We start from the raw sequence: 20,428 nt of genomic DNA, 5'->3' as shown, positions 1-20,428 counted from the left end.
AAAGGGTTTTTCATTACTTAGCCAATTTTTTGCCTATGTTTGGTCCATGATACTCTACCTGAATAGGGTGGTGTATTGTTTTGAACAAGTAATTGCGCCAGAATTAGCTCCGTTGAAGTCAAGATAATGGCCACCATCGGGTTGCATGTAAAAAAGTTATGGAATTTTAATTGTGTGGTTGTGCCTGCCCTCTTAACTTTTTGGATTCCTCCGTGGACAATCCTGCCCTCATGCATTTCCTTGAACAGCACGAGCAAATTATATGTTTACATTCAACTACATGCTTCATGAACTGCATTGGTTGCCAATTGGGGAAAAATTCAAGTTGCTGAATATCATCTATGAAGTTTTCAGTCTGCAAAGTTTTCCTAACAAGAAGCACATTCAGAATTAATAGCTCTAACTTTATTGTAAGATTACATTTATAAAATCTTGCAAGTACATCTAAAAGTACATCTCTCCCCCATTGTGTTTATCTTCCAGCAAACTAGGGAAGGTCCCCTCTGAGATGTTTGCCATTTCCCCATTCCTTATCTGACTGTTCCTGGTCTGCAGCTCTTCCTTCTGTCTCCCATGGTCATTCTCACACACCATTATAGAAGACCTTCATGACAAAAACTCAGTTTACTTGAGGGACTACATGTAATGTTTCTACCCATCCAATGAGGTTAGCTAAAGTGGCCATGGTCCACGTTCTATCCATTAAGCAGCCCACTTTTGGACGGGCACCTTCTTGTTGATGTCTCTTGTCCTATGAAATGATATCGTCCCAGGGAACCATACTGTTTCTGCCCTTTTGGCTTTCCCCAAATTGTTAAAGAACTGGTTATCTTGTATACCCTGGATAAGGATGGTGGTTGAGCCCTTTGGTTTCCTGTTTCTGTCTTCTATCATGTGTTGTCAGTCTTACCAGATATAACAGACAAAGAACATACCAGATGAGTTAATTCTACTTTATTATAAGGATACATTAACAGAATCTTGCAAGTCTGAAAGTACAAATTTCTCACCATCTTCCTTACATTCTGAAAAACTAGGAAGGGTATCTTTTGAGTGCAAGTTATGCCTTCTCTTATTTCATCATTGCCTAGTCAGCATCTCTTCACCCCATCTCCCAAAGTCTTTCCCACCTATATTCTTTTTTCTTGGAAATATGTTGATTAAAAATAATAATAATTGGCCAGAGTTATCTTAATTGGCCAGAGTTAGCTGGCCAGAGTTGCTGTGGACTCTAGCAGGCTCAAAATAGAAACAAGCAAGCAAACATTTGTACATTGTTTCATGTGTGAAAGGATTCAAAAGGTGTTCTTAAAGATTTGCCTCAAAAACTAATGTTAGTTTCACCTTCATCACTTTTATATAAAATCACTTCCCTATAAGGAACTCAAGATTTTCCTGCTGTCGTTTTTAATCTGTTAGCACTGTGCTGAGCCAAATTTGGTTATTTAGAAATAAGGCGGCTGGATGGATAGATGAGGATTTGAAGCTTGCCAATTGGTTAAAGATGAAAAGAAAACTTTTTCCATGGCCACAGTGGAGCATGAGTTCCTGTGCCTATAAAAAGAGCCTTTCCCATCTCCTGGGAATAACCACATAATCTCCTTTCCATGTTGAGATTATGAAAGATTTCCACTTTCAGATCTGCTTACAAATGGTTGATCAAGATAATAACACAGAATTAAACAACCTTGGGTATCTCTTAGCACATAAACAAGTTGTAAAACAAAACTTGACTTTTAAATAAGGAACATCTGGGCAGCTCTCCTCATTCTGGTACTGGGTGCTTCTGTCAATGACTGTTACTTACCGTTTAGATTGTCTTCTGCAGGGGGAGGTTTGAAGTTTAGACAGAAACGGATTCAAATAAGTCGTTGCTTCTGGAGTCAGAAAGTTGGTTCATCCACTCTTTGACCTGCTGGCATTGTGTGTATTATTTTTAGGTGGTTTCTAGGTAAATAGTAGAGGGAAAAATGCCAAAAGTTATGTAGGGGCATTTGAGGGGTGGGGGTGTCAAGAAATTCACCATTAACAGTCACAACAGTTTGACTGAAGTGCTGATCTTTTTATGTGCTTGTCACATAAAAAGTTTCAAAACATTTGTGTTTTAATTGAGGCAAGGACCTTCTAGTATGTATTAAACACCTTCTCTTTCTAATGCAAAAATCATCACTTCCAAAATGGCTGTGTTCAGATAATATGCTTTACCACTGAATACCTAGTGGCTACCTTTGTACAAACTCCCAAGCCTGATTAGTAATAATCTTAGTTTGCTCTTCAGGCCTGATGCTGTTGCATGATCCAGCCCAGTGGTGGGATTAAATTTTTTTTACTATCGGTCCTGTGGGCGTGGCAGGGGAAGGATACTGTAAAATCTCCAGTCAGAGGTTGTATTTACCGGTTCTCTGAACTACTAAAATTTCCACTACCGGTTCTCCAGAACTGGTCAGAACCTGCTAAATGCAACCTCTGATCCAGCCCATTTAGTTCATGGTTCTGTGTGAAATATGAAAACAGTGCATTAGTTAAATTACTGTATAGGGCATGCCAAATTTTTCAACTTTCAATTTCCAAACATTACAAGTGGTCAAAAATTATGACATGTCTTGGGGATTGTAAAGACATTTTGGTTACTTTAACATAATTTAGATGTACTTGATAAGTAACTATACTTTTTAACGTTTAGTTTGTTTCATTGCAGTGTGAGTGTATTCATTTAGACTTAAGAAAAAATGAGAAAAACAACTTACAATAGGGAATGTGACCCTTTTCAAGTTGAGCACCACATTTAACCTTTAAAGGGTGTTTAAGCACAGTTTCCATAAAATGGACAAATCAAAAAGATAAAGAAATGAATAGGCCCAGGACAAAATGCACTGATTGGATTCAATAATTACTCTCATTGTATTTAGCATTTTGCCCCTTATTAAACATTTCAGTGAGATGGCTCGTTGTAGAGGACCTTGATTCTTTATCCTAACCACTGGATTTCCTTCTAATTCTCAAATTGACCTGAGTTGGGAAATTTGAACTCAGGCCAATACATGGGATCAAGTCATTCGGCTCCTATAGTAGTACGGAGCTTCAAATAACATGCTCTTATTTGGGACATTACTTGCACTTTGATACCTGGATTACAGTCTGGAACTACCAAGGCTGTTCTCCAGTAAAGCTTTATTGTACTGTAACCATAACTTATTTTCTCCAATGTGATGGTGTCTACATAATTCTACCTCTCATTTAGAATTCTCTTGAATTTTGTATATGGTGTTTTCTATGACTGTTGAGGTAGAGGAAGAATAACAAAGTGTATGGCATTAGATTGGTTTAATGGCAAAAGATTTGGGGTGGCGGGTGGGGAATGGAACTTTGATGTTATATACGTTGAGTGCATCAAGACTACTTTATGGACAAAGATAGAAGACATTTTGATTCCTACAATGGACAAATGGCTGCAAAAGTAAATGGAATTAGCAGAGATGGCTAATTTTACTGTTTTGATAAAAGAAAAAAAACATAATTACTTTTGTTTCTACTTGGAAACTGCTTCTGGACTTCGTGCTTGAGGTGGAAAAAAATAAAACTTGGATTTTTGAATTTTATTGATTAGATAGATTTGTTGTTACTGGAGTGGTTAGTTTATACTATTACATAAAAGTAAAGAGTTGAGGTTTGATGTTACTGTTTTATTCTACTGCACCAGAGGGAGTCGGAAGCCAACACTTTTTTTCTTTTTTCCCTGCTTTTCTACACTTCTCCTTTTGTTTTCTCCTCCCTTATTTTTCCTACTATTTGCTTTTGTATTTTATATTATAAACTAATAAACTTTATTTAAAAAAGATTGGGGAGACCAAAAGATGTAATAGTTCATCATCCTGCCTGCAATTTAACTAGATGCCCTTTTCACCATCATTCATTTTTAATTGCTTTTCTCTCACTCCCCCTCTTTTTCTCTTCCTCTTCCTCTTCCCTCTCTCCTCTCCCTCTCTCTCTCTCTCTCTCTCTCTCTCTCTCTCTCTCTCTCTCTCTCTCTCTCTCTCTCTCTCTCACACACACACACACACACACATTTCTGGTCTATAATAAAATAGAAGTAAAATTATGTATAAATGAAAGTGTGTTACTAATGAAAGAATATTCTTTCCAGTCATAGCTTAGCAAATATGACCAATAGTAATTTTTCAATTTTTTAAAAATTATCCCTCTAATGCTTAAATATTGCATTAAAATTAAGCCAAGCTAACAATTTAAAAAAAATATTGTTCCAGACTTTATCACTGACTACTTGTTAAAATAGTTCTATCTGGAAACATATTGCATTATGACATCAAAGGAACTCTTCAAAACTTTCATATAAGCAGTGTTTTGCTGTGACAGAGCTGGGAAGATATTTTGGTGCTATTTAAAAGTAAATTTAAAAACAGAACCATATTACAAAAGAAATTGATATTAAATGGTTATCTAGGTTAGGTTTAGCTGCTTTAAGTCCCTGATTATGTCAAAGCTACATCTTTAAAAACATAAAAGAATAGTGCTAAGGACTTAGGCATGAAATAATACAATTGGATGAATGCATGAAAAAGCCATAATGTCTCTTAAGGGAATGGAAAATCAACTTTAGTTCCATTTTTTTATAGCGCACATCTGAAGAAATATGTTCTACTAGTGCTATAATCAATGTTTATGAAAGCACTCTTGCTTCAACTGAGCTTCTAAAGGTAAACAGGTTTGGATCTGAGCAGCAATTGGATGGAAGACCACCCATATACTAAATAGCCGATGCATATTGTGAAAAAGAACATGGATACAACACATAAAACTGAATGATTTTGTTGAATGATAACTCTACAAAGGTGCTGCCCTTCAAAGTGGTTTGTTGCTAGCTAACCACATGCAGTCTTGGCTAATCACCAAAACTGATTAGCTGCTAATCATAATTCATCAATTAGTTGAAATAAACTCAAACACATATAACAGTTTAATATAAGCCATGGACTCCAACATTTATCATTAAAAGCTAACATCTGTGTCTGTACTGAAATGTCTGGAACAGCTGTAGGCCCATTAGACATGTTTATCTAAATCTGCTCAGTTTGTCTTTTTTGATTGCAAAGTAAACTTTGAGGGGCTGCAAAATTTAGGGGATACTTTGTGATGTCAGTTTGGTTCAGGGCATAGGGAAGAATGAGGGCAGAGAAATTCAAACCTCTTGAAATGCAAGAATTGCATCTAGGGGGAAAAAAAACCCAACTGAACACTTAATATAGCGTACCCTTTCTTCATCGGATTTTTGGAATACATACATAAGGTTGTGAGCACAACTATGCCTGCTTATTCATATTTGCACAGTACACATGTACAGCTGGCCATGCAGCTGTTACAAAATCATTTACAGTCACACATGTGTCCTTTTTCTCCTCAGAATCTCTTTTAAGTCATCCATCCTTGCCAACTTAGAAGAGAAGGGACTAGATCTTCAATCCATCTTTGTGAAACCTACTAACCAGTGGTGGGATTCAAAAAATTTACTACCGGCTCTGTGGGCGTGGCTTAGTGGGTATGGCAGGGGAAGGGTACTGGAAAATCTCCAGTCAGAGGTGGTATTTGCCAGTTCTACAAACTACTCAAAATTTCCACAACCGGTTTTCCAGAACTGGTCAGAGCCTGATGAATACCACCTCTGCTACTAATCAGGCAATGCGTCAGTCAAGAGAAGTATTTATTCGGTATTTTGGGATAAGATATAAAACCCTCACATAAACAAATGAAGAAGCAAAGCAGTTTGAACTACGAATTATCGTTTAACCAAGAATGGAGAAAAAGTTCTAATTTTTAAGGAAGAAATTCAACATTGGAAACTTCCTTTTGTGGAAGGGTTTTCCTGGATCCACCAAATCTCGAAACACAATTGCCTTCCCTAAGTAACATGGATTCTTCACCTGGAAATGTGTGTATTGGGTATATACAGACTCTCTCATACACATTTTAAGTAGCCCTGAGAAAATAACCAATTATTCTCCTTCAATCCTCTAGCAGAAGACTAGCAAGAACTATTGAGTTTTCTGGGTATTCTGGCATCTGAACGGAAAGGAAAGCCACAGATTTACTGTGCCCAATTGCAGTTCAACGCAGTGAATAAAATGGAGACATATGCCAACAATGATTTATAATAAAGCGTCATTTTCCCATTTTATTCTCTTCTACACATATCTTTTCAACTAAGCATGGCTCTGATATAGAGATATACTCTATTCAGGATAATTTATTCCAGATAAAATAGGCCAAATTTCAAATAAATAGGCTCTACAGTTCTTTGTCCTGTCACATTTTCATCTCTTTTTATGGGTTGTTAGCATAAGAATTCAACATCCTTTAACTTCCTGGTTAAAAAAAGAAAAAGTTGTACTCGAAAGGCACTGTTATTCACTGACATTGTGTCCTTGTTATTAATATATGAAGACGGGTCTTCATATGCAAGTCCCAATCAATCATATGGTTATGATATTAAACATAACTGTACCACATTTCTGATTTCATTCCAAAAAGAAGCTTTGAAGTACAAACATAGGATGTCACTGCAACATTTTAAAACAGTCCCATCTTTTCCTAGGATCATGCAGTTGGAAACATGATTTTGGGAAGAGATGTAGCTGTTGCATAACACAGTTACAATATAACACATTTATACCTGATTATTCAAGAATACTAATCACTCAGTCTCTTATATTGATTGGTTTTCTTGTTTCTACTCTGACTTCAGAATAATAAGGAATAGCATTTAGAAGAAGAAGGATTTCCTTTCTTTTGCAGAGAAGCTCCAACTCGTGTGTCATGTGCCAAAATTTACCTGCTAAGATAAATTCTGTTTGCTATAACCTGAAACCTGAATTCCAGTGGGGTTTCTATCTTGCCTGCATCTCTTATTCTGTGGGGATTTTGTTGCCCCAAAAGAAAAATGAAGGGCTTAATGCAGTAAATCTTAAAAGGTAGAATTATTTAATGGAGTTGCATGTTCAAGAAAAGCAAAAACATTTGGCACTCTGTTTGCTTCTTTTGGGATAGTTACCACACAACAAGGGACATATCTCTACAAAAAGAGAAAAGGGCAATTGGAGTTATCTCCAAATTGTATACCAAGAGATTGAACTAGACTGTGAGTTGGATTTCTGAGGTAAAGTGCCTGTTTTGTGTGTCCAGGCTCTTTGCCCTTCATACCATAAAAAAGGAATTTGGGTTTCAGAATTGACATGAAAAGGATGTTAAGCTAAGTGGGCCAGTAGTTAGACCCAAAATCAACAAGGCCACAAGTACCTCCATGTATCTCCATATTTTCTTTCTAAAATTTTTGGGAGTTCATTAGATATGTTACTAGCTGGTCCTCCGGCTTCTTTATTATTGTTGTTATGTAATAGCAACATTCTACGAATAAAGACATGATTCTAGTTGTTCTGTAAAAAGTTTTTAAATAGAAAGCAAACATGTAATTAACTTTCCTCAATCTGTTGTACCATCCTATTTAAAATTGCTACTAAGGTTTGTTGACAGCAAAAATGTCAAGGTTAAAATAGAAGTTTTCTGGTGAGGCAAACCATTAAAATTGGTATGATGACAGAAAAGTGATTAGAATAGCAACACTTAGTGCAGACTGCCAAGCTTCCCTAATCATCTCTTGGTTGAGAGGGAAATTAATTAGCATTCCTAACTAACATTCCCCAGGAAGTATTCCCATTACTTTCTAAGTATATATTTATATATACGTGTGCGTGCATACATATGATGGAGAGATTTCTTCTCCACGGTTTTAAATCAGAGAAACAAGATGAGCAGCTAAACAATACCCATGAATGGCCCAGTCAACTGTTTAAAAACCTATCAGTTTTCAAATGCCACCATTGTTTTCATAAAGTCTATACGAGTATCATCAGAATAAGAATAAAAGAAACCAACATTAATCTTATAATACAGATACAGAGAAAGGGAATTGTACAGTTCCAGTTCTTTTTTTTTTTCTCAAGAGCTTTTGGTGATTCTTGTTAGCTTGTAGAATATTTCCCCACCATCCTATTCCCATAGTACTTTTATATCCCTCTAATATTTGAAAACAGAAAATAGCAGGTTGCTTTGGTGGCTGTACATCACTTGACCCAGGAATAACATTCAGCAAAATTCTACCTCTGAGAGCAGCTACGTTTTCATATAGATTGCTCCCTGCTTTGTGCATTAAGGCCACTAAGGGATTTTTTGTTTGTTTGCTTGCTTGCCCTTTTAATGCAACAGAAGTAACAGCTTCTTAACACACAGTGATTGGTTTACCAATTTGAAGAAGAACATACAGCATGTGGCATCATCAAAGCAGCATCCCTTGGAAAATGAATGTATATGTCTGACCACTTGCCTTGTTTGCTTCTGATTAGGTCCACACATCAATGCGGCATATCTGGCTCCTTTAAGCAAGGGTTTATATGACTTTACTGGTTTCAGTCAAACTCAGGAAAAGAAAAATGGAAAAGGGTTTTTTTAATTAAAAAAATCCTTATTAGCTAGAGAAGAATGCATCTGAACAAGAAAACAAGGGCGGGATCAAATATAATTTTGATGTGGTCACCCATACTTGGATGGAAATGTTGTTATTTTCTCTTTGGGTTCCATCCCTTAGCTTCTCACTTTGATCTTCATACTGTCAGTTTTGATAGCTAGAAACCTGGTCCACATTTCTTTTCTCCCCACTCAGAACCCCCTCAGGAGGTTGCCTCAAAACAAATGTTCACTTGTCCTCTAAACACCATATGTCTCCTTGTTTCAGGCCTAGCATTTCTGCCTTTTTTGAATCCTTCATCACTCTGTAACATATCTGGCTGGTCTCCTTGGGTTTTTTTTCTTTTCTTTCTCCTGATTTCAGATGTGCTTAAATAAACTGGTGACTGAAGGAAAGAAGATGTGCAAGAGAAGAAAGAGAACTGATGTTGATGGGATCATGAGAGAAGCGCATGGGATAAATGTCAGAGGCACCTGAAAGGGAAGTCAAGCAATTGGCTTTGGACAGATGTCTTTCTTCATTCTTGCCTCAGTTCAGAATCAGCCATCCACTAACAGTCCAGGAGATTTAAAGGAGCACATACAGTATAAACAAGACATCCATTCCCTCTCTTGTCTTTCATTTCCTTTTACCGTCTTATTGTTTGTTACTAGCAAGAGCTATTGGATGAAAATACGAGGACAGTAGGGCAGAGAGGGAAAAATAACTAAATCAGTGCTTACAGGATTGTTCCAGTGTCCCCAGAAAGAATGAGCTCTATTTTGACTCCACATGTTCTTCTTCCAAGTGGCACCAGTGGGACAGGGGAAATGAGGAGCTAACTCTAACTCTTCCAATTGCCTCTGCCCTCTCTTTCTCCTTCACACTGGAGAACTAGCAGTGGATTCACTATAAAGGCTTTCCACAATGTCCCCCCTTTGGATCTTGCGCAGGGCTGAATAAAGGGCATCCATGGTGGAACTGTCCTTGCTGGACCAATCTGAAAGCAGCGCACGAACGGGGTATTCCTCTTGTGTAAAGGAGTCTATGTGATCTTCCTTGTAGCCTAGTTCTCCAGCCAGGTGGCGCCATGTCTCCTCTGTGGAACCATTCAACAGCTTTTCAACCTCTTCACGTTTGTTAGGGGGCAGGCTGGTGTAAAGATTCCCATCTCCTTTAAGACCTGAAATTGAGGAATGAGTTTGGGATAGATAGAGAAAGGTTAAAAAAGATCATAACTTCATGCAAGTCATTCACTTGCCTTCCATGTTCCCAAAGATGGTTTTAGCTAGAAATAGTTGACTGGAAGCCAACTATTTAAATTCCCCACAATGCCACAGAACAATGTGACAAATTTAAAATAAATACCTTTAATTGTCCACAACAATCCTCAGCAATTGTGCATGCTCCTGGGGGAAAATCCAGGAGGGAATGGGGAAATGATTAGCTATTATTATGGGAGCCATAGATAGTCCTTTACTGTGGAGACCCAGCGTTTTTTTGGTCCAAGTCAGTTTCATGTGAATTTATTCCATCCTATTTCTGTACTAACTGAATACACACACACAAACACACACACACACACATGTTGTAGATGCATTTCACAGAAAATGTCTGTTTGCATTTCGTGTAAAATTCCTTTGATGAAATATTCTTTTTAGCACATATTGTAGTATCTTTTAAAAATAGCATTAGAACATTCTGAAAAGCATGGAATTATTGATCTTTGTGTTCTTTGATTTATAAGAAATAATAAACAGATCAATATGCTTTCAAAGGAAAACCATATTCAAGATTTGAATGGAGGTTTTTCTGGATAATTTCATGAACTTCAAGGGGCAAGGCAGAATATGAATTGTTCTAAATAATTCAGGTAAGATTATATCCACCATTATTTTCACAGACATAAACATTCAAGCCTCCTTTAATAGTCTGATACTTTTTCTTTGCCTGTATTACAATTAATGTTTTAACCAGTCCATTCTAAAATCTCCCAAATTAAAAATATATAAATATTGATTTTAGTTCCGGGATTTCTTATTTAGTACAATCCCAATTCATTTGCAGAAAGAAAGAATGCTGTCTCCAAATTTTGAGTGATCATCATCTGAGCACAAGTGGGCTTACAAATGAATAAAGGACAAAACTATTCACTCACCCTTTCCATACAGCTCTTTCTAAGCACTGAGCATTTAGCCTGAAGGATAGGCTTCTGTCTTGCTGTGTGTTCTAGGATTCCAGATGGCATGGAGAGCTATGACATTTAAAATAATCCTTGTTCAACTTATCTTTAAGCCTCCCAGCTAAACATGTGGAGAGCAGAAAAAGAGGGCAGGGCTGCCTGTGAAAACCCAGAATCAGGCAGGGGAAGTTCAAAGAAGAAACTATTGTGGTGGTGTTGAGCTTAAGAAGTGACAGAGGGCTGGGCTTAAATGCATTTCTCCAGCCTTCTTGGCTTCTCATACCCCAAACTAACCTCAAGGGAAAACCTCAGGCCAAAATTCTTCTCATGTGGCTTTTTCAGGAGTGATGTTCATTCCTCCACAGAGTAGAAGTCCTACTTTTGTAGGAGAGCTCTTTGTTCACTTAGAGAAAGTCAAAGAAATGATCTATCCAGTTCCCCCATACTCATTCTCTATGTTAGAGAATTTTGAAAGACCCTTTGGGCCCAGTTCAGTCTTCATGCAGTTTTTATTACATTGTTTACTATTGTAAACTGCCAAGAATGGCATTCAAACCAAACCAATGACCCAAAAAAGTTACTGGGAGATAATGCACTGCTCTTCCACATGCATATGATCTTGTGGGAGCCTTCCTCCTCCTTCATATTAACATTTACTCATAATAGTCCAGTTGGCATGGACTTCCAAAAATAGAAAGAGAGTACTTCTTACTTACTCTTTGCTCCATTTACTGGTTTTAAGAAAAACGTGGCTTATTCTTTTTGACTTAGTATGATCTATGAACTGTAATTTATAATTTATGGCTTACTAAGTTTTATGAAACTGGCATTATGATTTATTACATACATTATGATCAAATTAACTAGTGTTTATCATGATAAGTGAGATTATTACTAATTATTTGTTTTCAAAGAGCACAGGTAGAAATTGTGAAGTGGAATAGCGGAGGATCTAAGGATCAAAAAGCCACAAATGCTCACCCTCTCAATATAAACCTCATGCCATAGGTTGATATCAACCTAGTAAAACCTTCTGGGGGAAAAAATGGGCTCACAGAATGAGTCATAACTAGTGGATGACAGAATTGCAATGGTAGGCGACTTATCTCATCTACTATGAGTTATTGAAAACCTTGTATAGCAATTGCACTACAATAGCACTTAGACTTATATATCACTTTATAGCACTCTCTGAGAGATTTACAGTGTCAACATATTGCCCCCAACAGTCTGAGTCCTTGTTTTACTGACCTTGGAAGATGGAAGGCTGGGTCAACCTTGAGCTGGTCAGGATCGAACTCCAGGCTATGGACAGAGTTTGCCTGCAGTACTGCATTCTAATTACTGTGCTACCAGGGTTCATGCTGTATATTTAACAAGTGCCTTATTTTTCATAAATTATTTTTTTAAAACATGATCTCAATGGTTTATGTCCCTAATCCTAATCCTGAAGTGAAACTATTGGGTTGATTTTTTTCAAAAATGTTTGTTTGTAACCCAAAATAGTCCACATGAAGTAGAGTGAGACTTGACATAATTTTTACAAGAATAATTTAGTTTTATGTTCTAAGGTATAAAATGCCTCCCAGTTACTAGGAAAATATGGTTTTAATGACCATACCTATTTGCCTAATAGAAGTTAACTTTCATGCCAATTGCACAGAAATTCATCCATCTGGAGTGAAAATTGATCTTGACTTTTAGTGTAGGAAGCAAAAAAAAAGTATACTTTTGAGAGCTGTTGTTTTTATACTGCAAATGTTTGTATTTCATATGTACTTCTAGCATAAATAATTTGAAACATGGTAGAATAACAGGCAAGAGACCCAGTTTGGTGTAGTGGTTAAGGCATCAGGCCAGAACCCGGGAGATCTTGAGTTCTAGTCCTACCTTAGGCACAACGTCAGTTGGGTGATCTTGGGTCAGTCACTCTTTCTCAGTTCTAGGAAGGAACCTATGGTAAACCTCTGAAAAACCTTGCCAAAAAAAAACCCTGCATGAATTTGTCCCAGCAGTTTCCAGGAGTCAACATAGACTTGAAAGCACTCTAATAACAACAATGGATTTTCCAAACTATGTCCTGGGGCTGAAATCTAAGTTGAACATCAAGCAGTGTCCTATAGTATTTTTAAAGAAACTAATAATTTTCCACACTTTGGATTTGTATTGGTATCTATAAAATAGCGAAGACCAGCTTTCTTGCCAGGAATGGGAGAAAAATGTGTTTAGCTTTATCTTTAAAAGTAACATGATCAGATTTTGCATTTTTAAAATAAAACATAGACCAAAACCAATTTTCAAATCTCTGAAGACTGCATTAGGGATCACCAACAATTAAAATATATATGACAAGTTTAACCCAAAATGCATGAATTATATACAAAAATATATTATATTACTAATTGTCTATTATACTAGATAATTATTTGTAAAAATGGTGTATATAAGTAAAATAGGTAACAAAAAAAGCAACGTGCACTACAATGCACATAAATTTTAGTATAAACTAAAAGTAGAATTTCCAGAGCAATGAATTTAATTTGACATATGTGCTAAAAGGAGTGAAATGGAAAAACACTAAATATGATATTTCTGGAAAAATGTGAGTCGTGGGGGCAGAGGAATACAGCTATTTGCCCTACCTTGCTTATTTCCCCCATTGTAATTTTACTTGGTTTGTTAGTTACAATTGCATCAACAAAAACTTGCATATGCTTGCTATCTGCCCAGGGCAAATTATAATTGGGATTTCATTGGTTGGTTTACAGGACAAGCAACAAAAGGGATGTGATCTAGAAAGTAGATAGTTCTTGGATTAACTGTCCTTTTGGTGTCTGCCAGGGCTATAGTATATTCTGGTAATTAGAGCTTTCCTGTCTTTCTGAATTGCATTCCTGCTCTTTGGTTTCTTCCCCTCCCAGGTTCAGCTTGACCCCTCCTCTTGCCTTGTAGAGATGCTGTTTGGGTTGGTGGCTGTTGATCGTGGAGGCTTTGGCTATCAACTGAGATGCCGCTGTCACTATGAAGTTTCTCTCCTTCTGGGGAAGGTGTCTGGTTGACAGGACGGTTGTTGGCACCTTGTTTGTTCTGTTTGCAGCTGTTCCACCTAGAGGTGAAAATTTTTGACAGTTGAGTCAAGGATACCTGTTCTTTCTTCTGACCCACAGTACACTACAAAATTGGCAGGGCAATCAAGATTTAATTCCTTCCTACAAATCATGAAGTTTGGGCGTGGTGAATGCTACCTTTTCAAGGCTTGTCCAGACACAACTCTTGCTGTGTGGATTAATTTGCCCATCCAGACAAGGGTGCTTTCATTGATACTGGGTCCTGAAAGTCACTGCAATTGCCAACACTGATTGTGAATTTGTAGGGTTAGCTCTCTTTCTTCATACAGAAGAAAAAACATACATTTATGCTTAGGATAGGGCAGAAATCACTACTGAACTGCAAATCTTATCAGCCCTGGCAAACATGACAAGCGATAAGGAATCATATAGTCCATCAAAATCTGGAGGACCCATCCATACTAAGATGCTTTCTTAGAAAGAACTGGGCACAACCATGATGAAACAGGAGACCAAGCAACCACTTTTATAAGAGCTTGGAATTGAGTCAATGAACTCCTAAATAGATAAAGTGATTCAGGTATATGTAATGATGTCATCTAATATAGATGGTTCAATATATTTGAACTGGAGGATGGAGGAAAGGATGGATTTGGATCCACAAATAATCTACTTTTTTATTTCCTATTTTCTTTTTCTTAATCATTTCCTAGGCCCAGTCTAGTCCTGTTGTTGATTACAAGGTAAAGCAATCATATGATTCTTATTATTTTCGACTTGCATTCTTGGAGAAGGAAGTCCAGTAGGCATCAATGGAAAGAAGAAGAGGCAGGAGCATGGGGTCTTTGGGTTATACTTTAGGAAATACTTTCCAATGTAATCCAAGACAACTGGCTTTCTAAAAGCAGAATATTTTATATTTAGGGATTGGAGCTTGAGAAATAAGATAATGCATTTTATCTTATAATAAAAAACAGCATTCTTGCAAAAAGGACTAATGTCTATCAGTCATAGAAAAAAACAACAACAAACCAACTTACATTTGGCTTGCTTCTATTCTTTTATCAACCACTTGGGCTAAAGCAATCAGCCAGAGATAATAATTCATAGCATGGATATAATCATTATCATCTTCCTAATCTTTCATGGTCATATGTGTAGAATAGCTTAAAAAATGGCAATTTTAGAGGCAAGATATTCCTGGACTGGTCCTCAGAAGGTGTTCTGACCCAACCAGGTTCCCAAAGAGCAAACACAGAAAAAGGCAGCAGCCCCCACCTTTTAAGGTTGCCCAAGGTGTTCTCAATGCTGCCCCAAACCCAGAGATAAGAACTAATTTACAAGATTCACCAAACACAAACTAAGATGTCCACAAGTTGAGCTTCAGAGCTTCTTTGCTTTCTGCAAAGAACACTTTTCCAAACCTGCCTTTTATCCTCTTGAGGGAGGGGCCATTACCTTGCAGCCTTACTCTCGAGTTGCCTGTGCTGCTGTAATTGTTCTTTCCCGTGCACGTGCACGTCCTTCGTGCACGTGCACTTGGCACAGCCTCCTCGGGAACCTCCTCGTCACTGCTGCCAGCCCCCACAATCTCTGAAGGCAGCAGCCCACTCCCTGATGGTCCTGGCCCCTCCTCAGAGTCATCGCTCTCCTCAGCCATCTGCACCTACTGCTGGCTAACCACAACAGAAGGGTCTAATTTCTAACAAAAACAACTTAGAAATTTCTATCCTGAACAGTTATTTCCAGGGGTGGGATTCTACCAGTTCACACCTATTCGCTAGAACCAGTTGTTAACATGCTAAGCAGTTCAGAGAACCGGTTGTTAGAAGAAAGTACTGGCCTTATCCTGTAGGGAAGGCAGGAAGGAAACATTCTGGTGTTGCTTACAGAAACTGACTCTCCAGTAATCTTGGCAGGATTAGGCTTCCTATCTCAGGAACTTCTCTGGAGGGTTTTTTCCCCTCCTTTGCTGGTACTTTGCTTGTGTGGAGTGACCATTCACAGTTACCATGGCACTGAAAAAAGTGACTTATGATCGTTTTTCACACTTACAACTGTTGCAGCATCCCCACAGTCATGAAAGGCCAGATGAGGAGATGCGTGCCTCAATGTGAGTGATATTGAGTTGGCCACGCCCAGCCAATGACCACCAAGCAATGTCTACTCAGTCACATGACCACCAAACCACACCCACTGACTAAGCCATGCCCACAGAACAGGTTGTTAAAAAATTTGAATCCCACCCCTGGTTATTTCTAGAGGATGCTTGCCACTCAAGGATAATCGCATGTGGCCAGCTCTGAAATTATTGAAGTACATCTAATTGCCTTTATAAAGATGCCTATTGCTTAAGGGAAGGGTGTAAAATACATGTAGAAGGAGGATGGGAACAGAGAATGGTTCCATTCTTCTCTATTGCATGCCAGAGACATGGCCCCTGAGCTCCACCAAAAGATTCTTATTAGAAATTATTAAAATATGAAGAATAATCATCATATGAAAATAAATCAAATCAATTTGCATTCTATCCCCATATACTTTCTTCAGAGTGTCCTAGGAATTATATTTAAAGGTCAAATATTCTCTGCAATACTGTATGAAAAATGTGCGCCTGTTGTAAGCACATACTCACAAAGTGGCTTCCTCTTCCGCTGCTACCTTTTTCTCCTTTGTCTCTTAGCCTCCCCTGCTTGCAAATTATGTGGGGTTGCAGGAAAACAACAGTATTTAGGCCCTAGAGGACTGTTCAAGATAGTCAATGATATGACACTTTACATGCTATTTCTTTGAAAGGAAAATGAGAGTTGCACGCAAATCTCATAGTGTCCTGTTATGCTGGAGTTTATAGTTTTTAACTGCAAAATGTGCTAATCATGAATTGTTTTGCCATGGTCAGCCAAAATTACATCCTTAGAACAGGTACAGGAAGTAGCTTGAACAACTGAAGGACATCTAGACAGTGAGCAAGATCAACTTTAGACACTGCCTGTCACTGCATTCCTCTTGCACATCACAACATTCCATCACAAAATTCCTCCTGCACATTTGTCTTCTGGACTGTCTGTGCTACTTACCTCTTGAAGGCAATGTATGCCACCAGACCCACCACCACAGCTGCCAAAATGGAGCAGTAGACAGGGATGAGGTTATCGGCTGTCCCACTTCGAATGACAGGCTGGGAGCTGCCCATAATAGTGGTCATTGTAGTGCTCATTATAGTGGTCTCCAAAATATCCAGAGTCTCTGAAAAATTTGTAATGGGAAAGGGACTTTTGGGCGTCCCTGGGTAAAAATCTGGAAAGGAAGGAAACAGAAGAATAATTATGGAGACAATATGCAAAATGAGGCTGCATTTAGGTTAATCTATTTTCCTTTACATATATGTTGTAACGATAATATTAGTGATCCAAAAGCCAATAGTTCAGATATTGGCTAGTGCTGGGGAATCCAGATTCAAATCTACACAGGTTCAAATTTATACTTAGCCATAAAATCTTGCTGGGTGACTTTGGACCTTTCACTATCCACCCTATCACACAAGTTTGTGATAGACAAAAGAGAGAGAAGGAAATGTTATGTTCACCACCCAGAGCTCCTGAATTTGGGTAGTGGATAATAATCTAAACCACCACTACAACAATACAGATTCATGTCTATATAGAAAATCAGAGCTTTGTATGACAACATACAAATATATATTAGGTTGTGCATTCATATAATGTCTTCTAATAAGAAAGACCTTTGGGTTTTATGAGTTTTAATCATTAGTAAGTCAGTATTGGAATGTAGCTTCAATCATTCTGGAATAATGCTAGATAATTAGGTCCTTCACATTCTCTATCTTTGAGTTAAAGTTGAAAAATTATTTGTTGATTAATTTAATCATCAGGGCAATTCATGCATCAAAATGTTTGGCTTTCTGAAAAATGTAAAATTCCCTCGGGGCCTAGACACCTTTTTTTTTATGAAACAGAAATATACAAATGTTTTTCTTTACTAATCTAGGTATTTTTGTCTGCATTTGCAAATAGTTAGTGATCTGCTTCATGTCTTAATCATTCTTACTGTATATCCATATTTATCATAAGCACTCTAAAAATATAGAATAAAGTAAAGCTGGGGGAACATTTCCATACTGGGGATTAAAAGAAGTTCTTTTTTTGTCTCAAAATGAGGTCACTGATTCTGTTAGTACTTGCAATCACATCATACTATATTACCTGCAAATAAAGCTATAACGGTTAGTTATACTTTCACTTATATGGCTTCCCTCCAAAGTGCTTGGGAATAATAATTTCCTTAGGGCTCAAAAATGTTGTTTTAATCCGTGGTCTTAACTATTTTATGCAGTCAAGGGTTTCAGTGGGATCTTTGTTGGAGTGAGACCAACTAAGCAAATTAGGAACCGTTTCAGCAGTGTAAGAAAAAAAACACAAGATACCATGTTCTATATCTATGACTGCATCAGGGTCTGTGACTACATCGGGTACTATGAATACACCTGGGTCTGCATCACTAGTATTGGAATCCATTGGGGTCTTCGTTGCCACTGCAAATTGTGGATTAGTTGCTGCCAAGGAAACAAGAAGGAAGAATTTAACAAAAGAGAGTGAAAAACTGTGAGACAATTACGAATGCATCACTTAATTAACATTTCAGTAATTAAGCAAGTGTGAACATGATCAAAAGTTTCCACCCCATCTTTGCTGAAACAATGTAATTCCCTCAAAAGAATTTTGTTTGTTTATTTAACAAGGCTTATAGCTGCTCCAATATGGAGGGACTCTGGAGAATGGACCAAATGGAGAAAACAAAAGAAAAGAAAAGAAAACATCAAGACAATGTAATCATTAATTCAGTAAAGTTTCTATGGTCCCACAGTCAACCAGGGCTAATGGTTTGTTGAAGATGGATTGATTTTACTTGCTTATGAAATATAAGAATAGTAGGGATCATATGTAACTTCAGGAAAAGTGAGATTCAAAAATGCAAGGTACTACAAGAAGTTTTGCCGTGTGTCCCATGATTTATATACCTCTTGAGGAAGGGAATTCTCAATTGCCCACTTTTGATGTAAGGATCAGACAGGCAGATTCAAGAGGGACAAGATGTTGCCTGATATGTCCCTGTGTTACGTCTCTTTAAAAGTAATAACCAGGACTTTTATAATTGGATCAGAAGCCCACTACAATAGTCGTCAACGCAACAACTTGTCAATGCAACAAAGGGGAGGGCTCCATTCAGGGAGAACTTTGAGTTCTGTGGGACCTGCTTAAGCACTTCCTTCCTATGACCACCAGTTGGAACTACTAAAGATAGGAGAGAAGTCACCATAAAGTGATAACTCTAACTCTGATCATTATTGGTAAATTTACATCTATGGCTTCTTTCCAGAAAATTTTTGGAACAATACCTCCCTGAGTTGTTGTTTTAGTCCGCGGTTTTATTTATTTCATGCAGTCTAGTAAAGCCCTTGTGGGAGTTAGATGAATTGAGCAAATGAAGAACTATTTCAGCAGTGTAAGAAAAGGAAAACAAGGTACCGTGTTCCATATCTACGATTATATCAGCGTTTCCATCTGCATTTCTATCGCTGGTATAAGGATCCATCGGGACTTTGGTTGTCATCGCAAATCTTGGATTAATTGCTGCCAAGAAAACCAGGAATAACTTAGAAAAGAGAACGAGAAATTTTTGGCAATTGAGAAGTTTAGAAATGAATCACAATTAACTAAAGATGTAAGATATGAAGCAGATGTGAGTACACAGACATTCTCATCACACCATAATTCTTGCAAGAAAAAGTAGATGAGAAGGTCAGACATGTGACACTCTTTCAGAAGGCAGGCTGAAGAGTGGCAGATGTGAAGGGTTCTCATTTTGCCACACAATTTGCTTTATGGCCTTAAGTAAGTTGATGTCCTGTCATTTAAACTTAATCTGTAATAAATACAGACTGCCACATTAGGTATATTTGAACAGCCCTGAACAAATCACTTCCCCAGCCCCCTGCTATAGTACTAAATCATTTTGGTAACAAAATATACATATGTATCATTTTTCCTGTTAAGAACCAAAACAAATTAAAATAATAAGATAGCAATCAAATCACAGAGTGAAACTATTCCAAAACCATTACACCAATAAAATACTGGGAACAATAATAAAGGTCAAGATGTGCTTGTTTTTCTTAAGAGAAAGGTAAGCAATCACAGTTCTGGAGGAATCAGAAAGCTTTTTCTCAACATTTCTGATCTTAGTCCCTATGGAAACCTTGCCGGTAAATCATATTAACTGGTCAGATTCAAAACAAGATAGGTGGTCCTTAGAAAGTCAGAAATCCCACACAATATCTTCAGAAATGTGTTCCTTCTTTTCAAGATAATCTGTAACGTAGGGGTTTCTCAACCTTGGCAATTTTTGTGGCTGGGAATTCTGAGAGCTGAAGTCCACATATCTTAAAGTTGCCAAAATGGAGAAACTCTGTTTTAATGCCTCTAAATGTGATGGAGGTTTTGGGAAAGAAAAAGAAAAAAATAACCTGTCCCATAATATCCTTTCTGGCACCTTTTGTTCATCTAACATTATGTGGGTGTCTGGGTGGGGCAAGCTCTGTCTTTTGATTGTTTCATTCCAAAGAAGAAACCCAAATGCCACACGGAG

General features: G+C 37.6%; 1 protein-coding gene across 2 annotated transcripts in view; it reads right to left on the bottom strand.

Moving 5' to 3' along the window:
• Positions 1-528: 528 nt before the first annotated feature.
• Positions 529-20,428, bottom strand: part of NGFR (nerve growth factor receptor) — a 77,953-nt gene continuing 58,053 nt past the window's right edge. The window contains exons 4-9 of one of the 2 annotated variants that reach the window (XR_015740274.1): positions 19,309-19,413; positions 18,207-18,335; positions 16,840-17,059; positions 13,640-13,800; positions 8,393-9,695; positions 529-1,947 (exon numbers count right to left, since the gene is read on the bottom strand). Coding sequence is in view for 1 of the 2 variants with exons in the window: in XM_087917408.1 (XP_087773534.1) it covers positions 9,394-9,695; positions 13,640-13,800; positions 16,840-17,059; positions 18,207-18,335; positions 19,309-19,413 (917 nt within the window). In the remaining variant the exon portion in view is untranslated. Of the gene's footprint in view, positions 1,948-5,699; positions 9,696-13,639; positions 13,801-16,839; positions 17,060-18,206; positions 18,336-19,308; positions 19,414-20,428 lie in introns of those variants that run through there. The other variant, XM_087917408.1, reaches the window with a different exon arrangement.

Source organism: Pseudonaja textilis, chromosome Z (assembly GCF_049901715.1).
Source record: "Pseudonaja textilis isolate UNSWEBS1 chromosome Z, rPseTex1.2, whole genome shotgun sequence".
Taxonomy (NCBI): domain Eukaryota; kingdom Metazoa; phylum Chordata; class Lepidosauria; order Squamata; family Elapidae; genus Pseudonaja; species Pseudonaja textilis.
This window is presented reverse-complemented; position numbering and strand designations above follow the sequence as displayed.